The sequence below is a fragment of the Heterodontus francisci genome, chromosome 5 (genome assembly GCF_036365525.1).
Source record: "Heterodontus francisci isolate sHetFra1 chromosome 5, sHetFra1.hap1, whole genome shotgun sequence".
Classification (NCBI taxonomy): domain Eukaryota; kingdom Metazoa; phylum Chordata; class Chondrichthyes; order Heterodontiformes; family Heterodontidae; genus Heterodontus; species Heterodontus francisci.
Window position 1 is genome coordinate 6580131 of NC_090375.1, and position 20887 is coordinate 6601017.

Sequence of the window (20887 nt, forward strand, 5' to 3'; positions counted from 1 at the left end):
AGCAACACCCAGCCTGACACACACACAATCTCAACACACACAGCAACACCCAGCCGGACACACACTCTGAATCTCAACACACACAGCCACAAACAGCCTGACTCACAGTCAATCTCACACACACAGCAACACCCAGCCTGACACACACTCAATCTCAACACCAACTGAAACACCCAGCCTGACACACACTCAATCTCAACACACACACAGCAACACCCAGCCTGACACGCACTCTGAATCTCAACACACACAGCCACACACAGCCTGACACACACTCAATCTCAACACAAACTGAAACACCCAGCCTGACACACACTCAATCTCACACACACACAGCAACATCCTGCCTGACACACTCTCAATCTGACACACACTGCAACACCCAGCTTGACACACTCTCAATCTCAACACACACAGCAACACCCAGCCTGACACACACTCTGAATCTCAACACAAACTGAAACACCCAGCCTGACACACTCTCAATCTCAAAACACACAGCAACACCCAGCCTGACACACACTCAATCTCAACACAAACTGAAACACCCAGCCTGACAGACTCTCAATCTCAACACACACAGCAACACCCAGCCTGACACACTCTCAATCTCAACACACACAGCAACACCCAGCCTGACACACACTCAATCTCAACACAAACTGAAACACCCAGCCTGACACACTCTCAATCTCAACACACGTTGCAACACCCAGCTTGACACACTCTCAATCTCAACACACACAGCAACACCCAGCTTGACACACTCTCAATCACAACACACACAGCAACACCCAGCCTGACACACACTCAATCTCAAATCACACAGCAACTCCCAGCCGAACACACACTCAATCTCACACGCACACAGCAACACCCAGCCTGACACACACTCAATCTCACACACACATAGCAACAGCCAGCCTGACACACACTCAATCTCACACACACACACAGCAACACCCAGCCTGACACACTCTGAATCTCAACACACACAGCAACACCCAGCCTGACACACCCTCCATCTCACACACACACAGCAACACCCAGCCTGACACACTCTCAATCTTACAGGCACACAGCAACACCCAGCCTGACACACTCTCAATCTCACACGCACACAGCAACACCCAGCCTGATACACACACACAATCTCAACACAAACTGAAACACCCAGCCTGACACATTCTCAATCTCAACACACACAGCAACACCCAGCCTGACACACACTCAATCTCAACACAAACTGAAACACCCAGCCTGACACACACTCAATCCTCACACACACACAGCAACATCCTGCCTGACACACTCTCAATCTGACACACACAGCAACACCCAGCTTGACAGACTCTCAATCTTAACACACACACTGCAACACCCAGCTTGACACACTCTCAATCTCAACACACACAGCAACACCCAGCCTGACACACACTCAATCTCAACACAAACTGAAACACCCAGCCTGACACACACTCAATCTCAACACAAACTGAAACACCCAGCCTGACACACACTCAGTCTCAACACACACAGCAACACCCAGCCTGACACACACTCCATCTCAACACAAACTGAAACACCCAGCCTGACAGACTCTCAATCTCAACACACACAGCAACACCCAGCCTGACACACTCTCAATCTCAGACACACAGCAACATCCAGCCTGACACACTCTCAATCTCAACACACACGGCAACACCCAGCTTGACACACTCTCAATCTCAACACTCACAGCAACACCCAGCTTGACCCACTCTCAAACTCAACACATACAGCAACATCCAGCCTGACACTCTCTCAATCTCAACAAACACTGCAACACCCAGCTTGACACACTCTCAATCTCAAACACACAGCCACTGACAATCTATCAATCTCACACACACAGGAACACACAGCCACTGACACTCTCTCAATCTCAACACACCCTGCAACACCCAGCTTGAAACACTCTCAATCTCAACACACACAGCAACACCCAGCTGACACACTCTCAATCTCAACACACACAGCAACACCCAGCCTGACCCACACTCAATCTCAACACACACAGCAACACCCAGCCGAACAGACACTCAATCTCAACACACACAGCAACAACCAGCCTGACACACACTCAATCACAACACAAACTGAAACACCCAGCCTGACACACACTCAATCTCAGCACACACAGCAACACCCTGCCTGACACACTCTCAATCACAACAAACACAGCCACACCCAGCCTGAGACACACTGAATCTCACACGCACACAGCAACACCCAGCCTGACACACACTCAATCTCACACACACACAGCAACATCCTGCCTGACACACTCTCAATCTGACACACACAGCAACACCCAGCTTGACAGACTCTCAATCTTAACACACACACTGCAACACCCAGCTTGACACACTCTCAATCTCAACACACACAGCAACACCCAGCCTGACACACACTCAATCTCAACACAAACTGAAACACCCAGCCTGACACACACTCAATCTCAACACAAACTGAAACACCCAGCCTGACACACACTCAGTCTCAACACACACAGCAACACCCAGCCTGACACACACTCCATCTCAACACAAACTGAAACACCCAGCCTGACAGACTCTCAATCTCAACACACACAGCAACACCCAGCCTGACACACTCTCAATCTCACACACACAGCAACATCCAGCCTGACACACTCTCAATCTCAACACACACGGCAACACCCAGCTTGACACACTCTCAATCTCAACACTCACAGCAACACCCAGCTTGACCCACTCTCAAACTCAACACATACAGCAACATCCAGCCTGACATACACTCAATCTCAACACAAACTGAAACACCCAGCCTGACACACACTCAATCTCAACACAAACTGAAACACCCAGCCTGACACACTCTCAATCTCACACACACAGCAACATCCAGCCTGACACACTCTCAATCTCAACACACACGGCAACACCCAGCTTGACACACTCTCAATCTCAACACTCACAGCAACACCCAGCTTGACCCACTCTCAAACTCAACACATACAGCAACATCCAGCCTGACACTCTCTCAATCTCAACAAACACTGCAACACCCAGCTTGACACACTCTCAATCTCAAACACACAGCCACTGACAATCTATCAATCTCACACACACAGGAACACACAGCCACTGACACTCTCTCAATCTCAACACACCCTGCAACACCCAGCTTGAAACACTCTCAATCTCAACACACACAGCAACACCCAGCTGACACACTCTCAATCTCAACACACACAGCAACACCCAGCCTGACCCACACTCAATCTCAACACACACAGCAACACCCAGCCGAACAGACACTCAATCTCAACACACACAGCAACAACCAGCCTGACACACACTCAATCACAACACAAACTGAAACACCCAGCCTGACACACACTCAATCTCAGCACACACAGCAACACCCTGCCTGACACACTCTCAATCACAACAAACACAGCCACACCCAGCCTGAGACACACTGAATCTCACACGCACACAGCAACACCCAGCCTGACACACACTCAATCTCACACACACACAGCAACACCCAGCCTGACACACTCTGAATCTGAACACACACAGCAACACCCAGCCTGACACACTCTCAATCTCAACACACACACTGCAACACCCAGCCTGACACACTCTCAATCTCACACGCACACAGCAACACCCAGCCTGACACACACACAATCTCAACACACACACTGCAACACCCAGCCTAACACACTCTCAATTTCACACGCACACAGCAACACCCAGCCTGACACACTCTCAATCTCACACGCACACAGCAACACCCAGCTTGACACACACACAATCTCAACACAAACTGAAACACCCAGCCTGACACACTCTCAATCTCAACACACACAGCAACACCCAGCCGGACACACACTCTGAATCTCAACACACACAGCCACAACCAGCCTGACTCACAGTCAATCTCACACACACAGCAACACCCAGCCTGACACACACTCAATCTCAACACAAACTGAAACACCCAGCCTGACACACACTCAATCTCAACACACACACAGCAACACCCAGCCTGACACGCACTCTGAATCTCAACACACACAGCCACACACAGCCTGACACACACTCAATCTGAACACAAACTGAAACACCCAGCCTGACACACACTCAATCTCACACACACACAGCAACATCCTGCCTGACACACTCTCAATCTGACACACACTGCAACACCCAGCTTGACACACTCTCAATCTCAACACACACAGCAACACCCAGCCTGACACACACTCTGAATCTCAACACAAACTGAAACACCCAGCCTGACACACTCTCAATCTCAACACACACAGCAACACCCAGTCTGACACACACTCAATCTCAACACAAACTGAAACACCCAGCCTGACAGACTCTCAATCTCAACACACACAGCAACACCCAGCCTGACACACTCTCAATCTCAACACACACAGCAACACCCAGCCTGACACACACTCAATCTCAACACAAACTGAAACACCCAGCCTGACACACTCTCAATCTCAAACACACAGCAACATCCAGCCTGACACACTCTCAATCTCAACACAAACGGCAACACCCAGTTTGACACACTCTCAATCTCAACACTCACAGCAACACCCAGCTTGACACTCTCTCAATCTCAAACACACAGCCACTGACAATCTATCAATCTCACACACACTGCAACACCCAGCTTGACACACTCTCAAACTCAACACATACAGCAACATCCAGCCTGACACTCTCTCAATCTCAAACACACAGCCACTGACAATCTATCAATCTCACACACACTGCAACACCCAGCTTGACACACTCTCAATCTCAAACACACAGCCACTGACAATCTATCAATCTCACACACACAGGAACACACAGCCACTGACACTCTCTCAATCTCAACATGCCCTGCAACACCCAGCTTGAAACACTCTCAATCTCAACACACACAGCAACACCCAGCCTGACACACACTCAGTCTCAACACACACAGCAACACCCAGCCTGACACACTCTCAATCTCACACACACAGCAACATCCAGCTTGACACACTCTCAGTCTCAACACACACAGCAACACCCAGCCTGACACACTCTCAATCTCACACACACAGCAACATCCAGCCTGACACACTCTCAATCTCAACACACCCTGCAGCACCCAGCTTGACACACTCTCAATCTCAACACACACAGCAACACCCAGCTTGACACAGTCTCAATCTCAACACACACAGCAACACCCAGCCTGACACACACTCAATCTCAACACACACAGCAACACCCAGCCGAACACACACTCAATCTCAACACACACAGCAACACCCAGCCTGACACACTCTCAATCTCAACACACACAGCAACACCCAGCCTGACACACACTCAATCTCAACACAAACTGAAACACCCAGCCTGACACACACTCAATCACAACACAAACTGAAACACCCAGCCTGACACACACTCAATCTCAGCACACACAGCAACACCCTGCCTGACACACTCTCAATCTCAACACACACAGCAACACCCAGCCTGACACACACTCAATCACAACAAACACAGCCACACCCAGCCTGAGACACACTCAATCTCACACGCACACAGCAACACCCAGCCTGACACACACTCAATCTCACACACACACAGCAACACCCAGCCTGACACACTCTGAATCTCAACACAAACTGAAACACCCAGCCTGACACACACTCAATCTCAACACACATCCAGCAACACCCAGCCTGACACACACTCTGAATCTCAACACACACAGCCTGACACACACTCAATCTCAACACAAACTGAAACACCCAGCCTGACACACTCTCAATCTCAACACAAACTGAAACACCCAGCCTGACACACTCTCAATCTAAAACACACAGCAACATCCAGCCTGACACACTCTCAATCTCAACACACACGGCAACACCCAGCTTGACACACTCTCAATCTCAACACTCACAGCAACACCCAGCTTGACAGTCTCTCAATCTCAAACACACAGCCACTGACAATCTATCAATCTCACACACACTGCAACACCCAGCTTGACACACTCTCAAACTCAACACATACAGCAACATCCAGCCTGACACTCTCTCAATCTCAAACACACAGCCACTGACAATCTATCAATCTCACACACACTGCAACACCCAGCTTGACACACTCTCAATCTCAACATGCCCTGCAACACCCAGCTTGAAACACTCTCAATCTCAACACACACAGCAACACCCAGCCTGACACACACTCAGTCTCAACACACACAGCAACACCCAGCCTGACACACTCTCAGTCTCAACACACACAGCAACACCCAGCCTGACACACTCTCAATCTCACACACACAGCAACATCCAGCCTGACACACTCTCAATCTCAACACACCCTGCAGCACCCAGCTTGACACACTCTCAATCTCAACACACACAGGAACACACAGCTTGACACAGTCCCAATCTCAACACACACAGCAACACCCAGCCTGACACACACTCAATCTCAACACACACAGCAACACCCAGCCGAACACACACTCAATCTCAACACACACAGCAACACCCAGCCTGACACACTCTCAATCTCAACACAGTCTGAAACACCCAGCCTGACACACTCTCAATCTCAACACACACAGCAACACCCAGCCTGACACACACTCAATCTCAACACAAACTGAAACACCCAGCCTGACACACACTCAATCACAACACAAACTGAAACACCCAGCCTGACACACACTCAATCTCAGCACACACAGCAACACCCTGCCTGACACACTCTCAATCTCAACACACACAGCAACACCCAGCCTGACACACACTCAATCACAACAAACACAGCCACACCCAGCCTGAGACACACTCAATCTCACACGCACACAGCAACACCCAGCCTGACACACCCTCAATCTCACACACACACAGCAACACCCAGCCTGACACACACTCAATCTCAACACAAACTGAAACACCCAGCCTGACAGACTCTCAATCTCAACACACACAGCAACACCCAGCCTGACACACTCTGAATCTCAACACAAACTGAAACACCCAGCCTGACACACACTCAATCTCAACACACATCCAGCAACACCCAGCCTGACACACACTCTGAATCTCAACACACACAGCCTGACACACACTCAATCTCAACACAAACTGAAACACCCAGCCTGACACACTCTCAATCTCAACACAAACTGAAACACCCAGCCTGACACACTCTCAATCTAAAACACACAGCAACATCCAGCCTGACACACTCTCAATCTCAACACACACGGCAACACCCAGCTTGACACACTCTCAATCTCAACACTCACAGCAACACCCAGCTTGACAGTCTCTCAATCTCAAACACACAGCCACTGACAATCTATCAATCTCACACACACTGCAACACCCAGCTTGACACACTCTCAATCTCAACATGCCCTGCAACACCCAGCTTGAAACACTCTCAATCTCAACACACACAGCAACACCCAGCCTGACACACACTCAGTCTCAACACACACAGCAACACCCAGCCTGACACACTCTCAGTCTCAACACACACAGCAACACCCAGCCTGACACACTCTCAATCTCACACACACAGCAACATCCAGCCTGACACACTCTCAATCTCAACACACCCTGCAGCACCCAGCTTGACACACTCTCAATCTCAACACACACAGGAACACACAGCTTGACACAGTCCCAATCTCAACACACACAGCAACACCCAGCCTGACACACACTCAATCTCAACACACACAGCAACACCCAGCCGAACACACACTCAATCTCAACACACACAGCAACACCCAGCCTGACACACTCTCAATCTCAACACACACAGCAACACCCAGCCTGACACACACTCAATCTCAACACAAACTGAAACACCCAGCCTGACACACACTCAATCACAACACAAACTGAAACACCCAGCCTGACACACACTCAATCTCAGCACACACAGCAACACCCTGCCTGACACACTCTCAATCTCAACACACACAGCAACACCCAGCCTGACACACACTCAATCACAACAAACACAGCCACACCCAGCCTGAGACACACTCAATCTCACACGCACACAGCAACACCCAGCCTGACACACCCTCAATCTCACACACACACAGCAACACCCAGCCTGACACACACTCAATCTCAACACAAACTGAAACACCCAGCCTGACAGACTCTCAATCTCAACACACACAGCAACACCCAGCCTGACACACACTCAATCTCAACACAAACTGAAACACCCAGCCTGACACACTCTCAATCTCAAACACACAGCAACATCCAGCCTGACACACTCTCAATCTCAACACAAACGGCAACACCCAGTTTGACACACTCTCAATCTCAACACTCACAGCAACACCCAGCTTGACACTCTCTCAATCTCAAACACACAGCCACTGACAATCTATCAATCTCACACACACTGCAACACCCAGCTTGACACACTCTCAAACTCAACACATACAGCAACATCCAGCCTGACACTCTCTCAATCTCAAACACACAGCCACTGACAATCTATCAATCTCACACACACTGCAACACCCAGCTTGACACACTCTCAATCTCAAACACACAGCCACTGACAATCTATCAATCTCACACACACAGGAACACACAGCCACTGACACTCTCTCAATCTCAACACACACAGCAACACCCAGCTTGAAACACTCTCAATCTCAACACACACAGCAACACCCAGCCTGACACACACTCAGTCTCAACACACACAGCAACACCCAGCCTGACACACTCTCAATCTCACACACACAGCAACATCCAGCTTGACACACTCTCAGTCTCAACACACACAGCAACACCCAGCCTGACACACTCTCAATCTCACACACACAGCAACATCCAGCCTGACACACTCTCAATCTCAACACACCCTGCAGCACCCAGCTTGACACACTCTCAATCTCAACACACACAGCAACACCCAGCTTGACACAGTCTCAATCTCAACACACACAGCAACACCCAGCCTGACACACACTCAATCTCAACACACACAGCAACACCCAGCCGAACACACACTCAATCTCAACACACACAGCAACACCCAGCCTGACACACTCTCAATCTCAACACACACAGCAACACCCAGCCTGACACACACTCAATCTCAACACAAACTGAAACACCCAGCCTGACACACACTCAATCACAACACAAACTGAAACACCCAGCCTGACACACACTCAATCTCAGCACACACAGCAACACCCTGCCTGACACACTCTCAATCTCAACACACACAGCAACACCCAGCCTGACACACACTCAATCACAACAAACACAGCCACACCCAGCCTGAGACACACTCAATCTCACACGCACACAGCAACACCCAGCCTGACACACACTCAATCTCACACACACACAGCAACACCCAGCCTGACACACTCTGAATCTCAACACAAACTGAAACACCCAGCCTGACACACACTCAATCTCAACACACATCCAGCAACACCCAGCCTGACACACACTCTGAATCTCAACACACACAGCCTGACACACACTCAATCTCAACACAAACTGAAACACCCAGCCTGACACACTCTCAATCTCAACACAAACTGAAACACCCAGCCTGACACACTCTCAATCTCAACACACACGGCAACACCCAGCTTGACACACTCTCAATCTCAACACTCACAGCAACACCCAGCTTGACAGTCTCTCAATCTCAAACACACAGCCACTGACAATCTATCAATCTCACACACACTGCAACACCCAGCTTGACACACTCTCAAACTCAACACATACAGCAACATCCAGCCTGACACTCTCTCAATCTCAAACACACAGCCACTGACAATCTATCAATCTCACACACACTGCAACACCCAGCTTGACACACTCTCAATCTCAACATGCCCTGCAACACCCAGCTTGAAACACTCTCAATCTCAACACACACAGCAACACCCAGCCTGACACACACTCAGTCTCAACACACACAGCAACACCCAGCCTGACACACTCTCAATCTCACACACACAGCAACATCCAGCTTGACACACTCTCAGTCTCAACACACACAGCAACACCCAGCCTGACACACTCTCAATCTCACACACACAGCAACATCCAGCCTGACACACTCTCAATCTCAACACACCCTGCAGCACCCAGCTTGACACACTCTCAATCTCAACACACACAGGAACACACAGCTTGACACAGTCCCAATCTCAACACACACAGCAACACCCAGCCTGACACACACTCAATCTCAACACACACAGCAACACCCAGCCGAACACACACTCAATCTCAACACACACAGCAACACCCAGCCTGACACACTCTCAATCTCAACACAGTCTGAAACACCCAGCCTGACACACTCTCAATCTCAACACACACAGCAACACCCAGCCTGACACACACTCAATCTCAACACAAACTGAAACACCCAGCCTGACACACACTCAATCACAACACAAACTGAAACACCCAGCCTGACAAACACTCAATCTCAGCACACACAGCAACACCCTGCCTGACACACTCTCAATCTCAACACACACAGCAACACCCAGCCTGACACACACTCAATCACAACAAACACAGCCACACCCAGCCTGAGACACACTCAATCTCACACGCACACAGCAACACCCAGCCTGACACACCCTCAATCTCACACACACACAGCAACACCCAGCCTGACACACTCTGAATCTCAACACAAACTGAAACACCCAGCCTGACACACACTCAATCTCAACACACATACAGCAACACCCAGCCTGACACACACTCTGAATCTCAACACACACAGCCTGACACACACTCAATCTCAACACAAACTGAAACACCCAGCCTGACACACACTCAATCTCACATACACACAGCAACATCCTGCCTGACACACTCTCAATCTGACACACACAGCAACACCCAGCTTGACACACTGTCAATCTCAACACACACAGCAACACCCAGCCTGACACACTCTCAATTTCACACACACAGCAACATCCAGCCTGACACACTCTCAATCTCAACACACATTGCAACACCCAGCTTGACACACTCTCAATCTCAACACACACAGCAACACCCAGCTTGACACACTCTCAATCTCAACACACATTGCAACACCCAGCTTGACACACTCTCAATCTCAACACACACAGCAACACCCAGCTTGACACACTCTCAATCTCAACACACACAGCAACATCCAGCTTGACACACTCTCAATCGCAAACACACAACCACTGACAATCTATCAATCTCACACACACTGCAACACCCAGCCTGACACTCTCTCAGTCTCAACACACACTGCAACACCCTGCTTGACACACTCTCAATCTCAAACACACTGCACTGACAATCTATCAATTTCACACACACAGGAACACACAGCTTGACACACTCTCAATCTCAACACACATTGCAACACCCAGGCTGACACACTCTCAATCTCAACACACACAGGAACACACAGCTTGACACAGTCCCAATCTCAACACAAACAGCAACACCCAGCCTGACACACACTCAATCTCAACACACACAGCAACACCCAGCCGAACACACACTCAATCTCAACACACACAGCAACACCCAGCCTGACACACTCTCAATCTCAACACACACAGCAACACCCAGCCTGACACACACTCAATCTCAACACAAACTGAAACACCCAGCCTGACACACACTCAATCACAACACAAACTGAAACACCCAGCCTGACACACACTCAATCTCAGCACACACAGCAACACCCTGCCTGACACACTCTCAATCTCAACACACACAGCAACACCCAGCCTGACACACACTCAATCACAACAAACACAGCCACACCCAGCCTGAGACACACTCAATCTCACACGCACACAGCAACACCCAGCCTGACACACCCTCAATCTCACACACACACAGCAACACCCAGCCTGACACACACTCAATCTCAACACAAACTGAAACACCCAGCCTGACAGACTCTCAATCTCAACACACACAGCAACACCCAGCCTGACACACACTCAATCTCAACACAAACTGAAACACCCAGCCTGACACACTCTCAATCTCAAACACACAGCAACATCCAGCCTGACACACTCTCAATCTCAACACAAACGGCAACACCCAGTTTGACACACTCTCAATCTCAACACTCACAGCAACACCCAGCTTGACACTCTCTCAATCTCAAACACACAGCCACTGACAATCTATCAATCTCACACACACTGCAACACCCAGCTTGACACACTCTCAAACTCAACACATACAGCAACATCCAGCCTGACACTCTCTCAATCTCAAACACACAGCCACTGACAATCTATCAATCTCACACACACTGCAACACCCAGCTTGACACACTCTCAATCTCAAACACACAGCCACTGACAATCTATCAATCTCACACACACAGGAACACACAGCCACTGACACTCTCTCAATCTCAACACACACAGCAACACCCAGCTTGAAACACTCTCAATCTCAACACACACAGCAACACCCAGCCTGACACACACTCAGTCTCAACACACACAGCAACACCCAGCCTGACACACTCTCAATCTCACACACACAGCAACATCCAGCTTGACACACTCTCAGTCTCAACACACACAGCAACACCCAGCCTGACACACTCTCAATCTCACACACACAGCAACATCCAGCCTGACACACTCTCAATCTCAACACACCCTGCAGCACCCAGCTTGACACACTCTCAATCTCAACACACACAGCAACACCCAGCTTGACACACTCTCAATCTCAACACACACAGCAACACCCAGCCTGACACACACTCAATCTCAACACACACAGCAACACCCAGCCGAACACACACTCAATCTCAACACACACAGCAACACCCAGCCTGACACACTCTCAATCTCAACACACACAGCAACACCCAGCCTGACACACACTCAATCTCAACACAAACTGAAACACCCAGCCTGACACACACTCAATCACAACACAAACTGAAACACCCAGCCTGACACACACTCAATCTCAGCACACACAGCAACACCCTGCCTGACACACTCTCAATCTCAACACACACAGCAACACCCAGCCTGACACACACTCAATCACAACAAACACAGCCACACCCAGCCTGAGACACACTCAATCTCACACGCACACAGCAACACCCAGCCTGACACACACTCAATCTCACACACACACAGCAACACCCAGCCTGACACACTCTGAATCTCAACACAAACTGAAACACCCAGCCTGACACACACTCAATCTCAACACACATCCAGCAACACCCAGCCTGACACACACTCTGAATCTCAACACACACAGCCTGACACACACTCAATCTCAACACAAACTGAAACACCCAGCCTGACACACTCTCAATCTCAACACAAACTGAAACACCCAGCCTGACACACTCTCAATCTCAAACACACAGCAACATCCAGCCTGACACACTCTCAATCTCAACACACACGGCAACACCCAGCTTGACACACTCTCAATCTCAACACTCACAGCAACACCCAGCTTGACAGTCTCTCAATCTCAAACACACAGCCACTGACAATCTATCAATCTCACACACACTGCAACACCCAGCTTGACACACTCTCAAACTCAACACATACAGCAACATCCAGCCTGACACTCTCTCAATCTCAAACACACAGCCACTGACAATCTATCAATCTCACACACACTGCAACACCCAGCTTGACACACTCTCAATCTCAACATGCCCTGCAACACCCAGCTTGAAACACTCTCAATCTCAACACACACAGCAACACCCAGCCTGACACACACTCAGTCTCAACACACACAGCAACACCCAGCCTGACACACTCTCAATCTCACACACACAGCAACATCCAGCTTGACACACTCTCAGTCTCAACACACACAGCAACACCCAGCCTGACACACTCTCAATCTCACACACACAGCAACATCCAGCCTGACACACTCTCAATCTCAACACACCCTGCAGCACCCAGCTTGACACACTCTCAATCTCAACACACACAGGAACACACAGCTTGACACAGTCCCAATCTCAACACACACAGCAACACCCAGCCTGACACACACTCAATCTCAACACACACAGCAACACCCAGCCGAACACACACTCAATCTCAACACACACAGCAACACCCAGCCTGACACACTCTCAATCTCAACACAGTCTGAAACACCCAGCCTGACACACTCTCAATCTCAACACACACAGCAACACCCAGCCTGACACACACTCAATCTCAACACAAACTGAAACACCCAGCCTGACACACACTCAATCACAACACAAACTGAAACACCCAGCCTGACAAACACTCAATCTCAGCACACACAGCAACACCCTGCCTGACACACTCTCAATCTCAACACACACAGCAACACCCAGCCTGACACACACTCAATCACAACAAACACAGCCACACCCAGCCTGAGACACACTCAATCTCACACGCACACAGCAACACCCAGCCTGACACACCCTCAATCTCACACACACACAGCAACACCCAGCCTGACACACTCTGAATCTCAACACAAACTGAAACACCCAGCCTGACACACACTCAATCTCAACACACATACAGCAACACCCAGCCTGACACACACTCTGAATCTCAACACACACAGCCTGACACACACTCAATCTCACATACACACAGCAACATCCTGCCTGACACACTCTCAATCTGACACACACAGCAACACCCATCTTGACACACTGTCAATCTCAACACACACAGCAACACCCAGCCTGACACACTCTCAATTTCACACACACAGCAACATCCAGCCTGACACACTCTCAATCTCAACACACATTGCAACACCCAGCTTGACACACTCTCAATCTCAACACACACAGCAACACCCAGCTTGACACACTCTCAATCTCAACACACATTGCAACACCCAGCTTGACACACTCTCAATCTCAACACACACAGCAACACCCAGCTTGACACACTCTCAATCTCAACACACACAGCAACATCCAGCTTGACACACTCTCAATCGCAAACACACAACCACTGACAATCTATCAATCTCACACACACTGCAACACCCAGCCTGACACTCTCTCAGTCTCAACACACACTGCAACACCCTGCTTGACACACTCTCAATCTCAAACACACTGCCACTGACAATCTATCAATTTCACACACACAGGAACACACAGCTTGACACACTCTCAATCTCAACACACATTGCAACACCCAGGCTGACACACTCTCAATCTCAACACACACAGCAACACCCAGCTTGACACACTCTCAATCTCACACACACACAGCAACACCCAGCCTGACACACTCTGAATCTCAACACACACAGCAACACCCAGCCTGACACTCTCAATCTCACACGCATACAGCAACACCCAGCCTGACACACACACAATCTCAACACACACACAGCAACACCCAGCCTGACACACTCTCAATCTCACACGCACACAGCAACACCCAGCCTGACACACTGTCAATCTCACACGCACACAGCAACACCCAGCCTGACACACACACAATCTCAACACAAACTGAAACACCCAGCCTGACACGCTCTCAATCTCAACACACACAGCAACACCCAGCCTGACACACTCTCAATCTCACACGCACACAGCAACACCCAGCCTGACACACTCTCAATCTCAACACACACAGCAACACCCAGCCTGACACACACTCAATCTCACACACACACAGCAACACCCAGCCTGACACACTCTGAATCTCAACACACACAGCAACAGCCAGCCTGACACACTCTCAATCTCAACACACACACAGCAACACCCAGCCTGACACACTCTCAATCTCACACGCATACAGCAACACCCAGCCTGACACACACACAATCTCAACACACACAGCCACAAACAGCCTTGCAACACAGTCAATCTCAACACACACAGCAACACCCAGCCTGACACACACTCAATCTCAACACAAACTGAAACACCCAGCCTGACACACTCTCAATCTCAACACACACAGCAACACCCAGCCTGACACACACTCAATCTCACACACACACAGCAACACCCAGCCTGACACACTCTGAATCTCAACACACACAGCAACAGCCAGCCTGACACACTCTCAATCTCAACACAAACTGAAACACCCAGCCTGACACACACTCAATCTCAACACACACACAGCAACACCCAGCCTGACACACACTCTGAATCTCAACACACACAGCCTGACACACACTCAATCTCAACACAAACTGAAACACCCAGCCTGACACACACTCAATCTCACATACACACAGCAACATCCTGCCTGACACACTCTCAATCTGACACACACAGCAACACCCAGCTTGACACACTGTCAATCTCAACACACACAGCAACACCCAGCTTGACACACTCTCAATCTCAACACACACAGCAACATCCAGCCTGACACACTCTCAATCTCACACACACAGCAACATCCATCCTGACACACTCTCAATCTCAACACACACAGCAACACCCAGCTTGACACACTCTCAATCTCAACACACACAGCAACACCCAGCTTGACACACTCTCAATCTCAAACACACAGCAACATCCAGCTTGACACACTCTCAATCTCAACACACACTGCAACACCCAACTTGACACACTCTCAATCTCAGCACACACAGCAACATCCAGCCTGACACACTCTCAATCTCAAACACACAGCAACATCCAGCTTGACACACTCTCAATCTCAAACACACAGCAACATCCAGCTTGACACACTCACAATCTCAACACACAGCAACACCCAGGCTGACACACTCTCAATCTCAACACACACTGCAACACCCAGGCTGACACACTCTCAATCTCAAACACACAGCAACATCCAGCTTGACACACTCACAATCTCAACACACAGCAACACCCAGGCTGACACACTCTCAATCTCAAACACACAGCAACATCCAGCTTGACACACTCTCAATCTCAACACAGACAGCCACTGACAATCTATCAATCTCACAAACACAGCAACCCCCAGCCGCTGACACTCTCTCAATCTCTCTCATGCACACAGCCACTCCCTCTTGCACTTGCTCTCAGCTTTATTTGGATATGTGTGTGGGGGCTGGTTCTTGAACTGTTCATTGTGTTCCAGGGCAGGAATTGAGAGCTACAATCTGTGCCAATCAACAACACAGCCTGTGGGTCATCAGACTAAGCAAGTACGGTGAGGTCAGGAGGTGCAGTGAAGTGAAAGAAAAAACAGTATTTCGGTTATAAATATTTAATAAAACTTCTCTATTTAGCAGTCGTCACTTTGTAAAATCAACTGACACCATCACACCTAGTAGCTGATTGTTTAATCTTGAAATGAGTTCATTCAATGAGAACACCACCACACACAGCTAGCACCATTGACCGGCATAAACTGGTGATCAAAGTTAATACTTACACTGGCACTCACTGCCCCAAACACTCCCAGGACAGGTACAGCACGGGATTAGATACAGAGTAAAGCTCCCTCTACACTGTCCTATCAAACACTCCCAGGACAGGTACAGCACGGGGTTAGATACAGAGTAAAGCTCCTTCTACACTGTCCTATCAAACACTCCCAGGACAGGTATAGCACAGGGTTAGAAACAAAAAAAGAAAGCTCCTTCTACACTGTCCATCATGAAACACTCCCAGGACAGATCCAGCACGGGGGGGGGAGGGCGGGGCGCCTGAGGAATAAAGGCCCCGTTGACGTGAAAAATATAAAAGGGGCCTGGGGTATAAAGGCCACCTTATAAAAGAAAAAAAAAGAAAAAAAAAAAAACGGGGGTTAGATACAGAGTAAAGCTCCCTCTACACTGTCCCCCATGAAACACTCCCAGGACAGGGACAGCACGGGGGTTAGATACAGAGTAAAGCTCCTTCTACACTGTCCCCCATGAAACACTCCCAGGACAGGGACAGCACGGGGGTTAGATACAGAGTAAAGCTCCTTCTACACTGTCCCATCAAACACTCCCAGGACAGGTACAGTACGGGGTTAGATACAGAGTAAAGCTCCCTCTACACTGTCCCATCAAACACTCCCAGGACAGGTACAGTACGGGGTTAGATACAGAGTAAAGCTCCCTCTACACTGTCCCATCAAACACTCCCAGGACAGGTACAGTACGGGGTTAAATACAGAGTAAAGCTCCTTCTACACTGTCCCATCAAACACTCCCAGGACAGGTACAGTACGGGGTTAAATACAGAGTAAAGCTCCTTCTACACTGTCCTCTCCGTGAGAGGGGATCTGGTTCTGTCACAGTCTTGGCATTAGCTTTTACTGATGGTACCCTCTCTGCTCACTGTTGAACACTGGCTCCCAGAGCAATCTGACGATGTCAGCAACTCCCTGCTGGACGGGGCATCAAGTGAGGATGGGACGTTTGCGCAGACTGCAGATCCCCCAAATCAGTGCAACACGCTGGTGTAACAGAGGTATAACATCCCAATACAATGCTCTATCTCACAAAAACTATTGGATCGGAGAGCCTGTAAGAGAGGATACAGAGTGACCTGGGAGTGAACAGAACTCAAACTCGGGCAGTGCACAGACAGTCGGATTGTTCTATGATGTCCTGAGCACCAGATCCACGCTGGCACTGTCTGCTCATACATAAACAATCTATCATTAATTACAGCAGAGAAGGTTAAGAGGAGATTTAATAGAGGTGTTCAAGATCATGAAGCTTTTTGATAGAGTAAATAAGCAGAAACTGTTTCCAGTGGCAGGAGGGTCAGTAACCAGAGTTTTATACAAATACAAACTGGGTGGTTTTATTTTAATAAAAAAAAGTCAACAGATGAAACTCTCCGCCGAACAAAGGCGGTGGAGGGGGTGCCACCACCACCCGGTAAACGGGACCTGGAACAAGCAGAGATCAGCAGCCGCCAGCCTCTCAATCCGGTGTCAGATTTAAGGTAATTGGCAATAGAACCAGGAGAAATGTTTTAACGCAGCAAGTCGCTGTGATGTGGAACGCACTGCCTGAAAGGGCGGTGAAGCAGATTCAATAGTAACTTTCAAAAGGGAATTGGATAAATACTTGAAAAGGAAAAATTACAGGACTATGGAGAAGATCGGGGGTGGGGAGTGGATGGGTAGGGTAATAGGACTAATTGGACAGCTCTTTCAAAGTGACAGCACAGGTATGATGGGCCGAATGGCCTCCTTCTGTGCTGTATCAGTCTATGAGTTTGGCTTGATGTAAGTCTCAGTGGGAACAGGCACCTCCCAACAGGGCGGAGAGCCGCATGTATCGGAATCCTGACAATTATTCTCAGTGCCTCTGGGGGTGTGGGGGTGGAGAAGGGGTGTGTGGCTGTGATGCCTTCGGTGGTGAATTGCCTCACAACCTAAGCTCGCAAACAAAGACCAGGCAAGGCAGATCCAGTGCCCAGAGAACGTGTACCCAAGCAAGAGGAGAAAACAAGACAAACATTGTGCCAGTTTATGGGGGTGGGGCGTTGGGTGGGAGGCAATGACACAGAAGGTATTAAAACTGACCCCAACAGTCAAAGACCTTTCGGACCACCCAACCACATCTATCAGACCCTCCCTCTATTTGGATTCCATTTCCAATTATTCCACTTGCCTTGAACACACAAATCTACCGAAAGCTGGTCCAGGGAAGGGGTGAAGGGGGGGGAGGCGGAACAACGGCCCAGGGCAGGGGGTGAGGGGGGGGGGGGGCGACGGCCCAGGGCTGGGGTTGAGGGGGGGGCAACAGCCCAGGGCAGGGGGTGAGGGGGTGCGAAGGCCCAGGGCAGGGGGTGAGAGGGGGGGCGACGGCCCAGGGCAGGGGGTGAGGCGGGGGCGACGGCCCAGGGCAGGGGGTGAGGGGGGGGGCGAAGGCCCAGGGCTGGGGTTGAGGGTGGGGGGGAAACAACTGCCCAGGGCAAGGGGTGAGGGGTGGGCGATGGCCCAGGGCAGAGGGGCAATGACCAAGCCTGTCTAATTTTGTCTGCCCTTCTCCAATGCACCTCCTCTTTCGCTGTCCCCACTGAGGCTGTTTGGCTGAATGATTTCCCAGCCTCTTGACCACCCCAACCCCCATCCTCACACCCCCCCTCATTGAATTTCCTTTAGCACCTTCCCCTCAAAGCCTGGCAGTAATACTTGTCAGTGTAAACCCAAACACAAACTCTCCTATAGATGGCTCATGCTGCTGCAGCAAAGCCACAAACACTGACAACGTTTCATTCCTTATACAGGTGTTTTTTTTTTTTAAAGAGAACATTCACTGTAATATTCACATCAGCGCACAGGAAGCTCCAACCTCTGCACTCCGCCTACTGCAATTGGCCAGACAGACCAATGGTAGACAATGTTTAATGTGAACAGGAGAAGGTTCTGGAAGACGTTGAGTGTCTCTTTAGTGCAATGGAAGCCCAGGAAAAATTCTTCAATCACCAACTGTGAGCCTTGATAGTGCGTGATCAGCAAACTCACTTCACCGTGAGTTTGTAATAAGTTAAGGCCATGAGATCAGTCCAGTCTAAATATTTAAACCTGTGGAGGAAAGCAGACAAAGATAAAATGTGAGGGCGTCTCTACCGGTGAGGCAGACTCCTGCAGAACTCAGTCTGTGAAGGTATCAAGTGGGGAACTCAGATACACACACACACACACCACTGCTGCTCCAGATATGAACAGTCACCACCAAGCCCTAAATCACCCTGGGGGCATTAAGGGCCATGCACATAGTGTGGGACTGGAGGCCCAGACTGGGTCGAAACAGCAGGTTCCCTCCCTAAAG

At 49.6% G+C, this 20887-nt stretch overlaps 1 protein-coding gene across 3 annotated transcripts in view; it reads right to left on the reverse strand.

Moving 5' to 3' along the window:
- Positions 1–17363: 17363 nt before the first annotated feature.
- The window catches only part of atg9b (autophagy related 9B), a 175859-nt gene continuing 172335 nt past the window's right edge, over positions 17364–20887 (reverse strand). For all 3 annotated transcript variants that reach the window (XM_068031055.1, XM_068031056.1, XM_068031054.1), the window contains exon 15: positions 17364–20640. In XM_068031055.1, the coding sequence (XP_067887156.1) occupies positions 20635–20640 (6 nt within the window). In that variant the 3' untranslated portion in view covers positions 17364–20634. The remainder of the gene's footprint in view (positions 20641–20887) is intronic.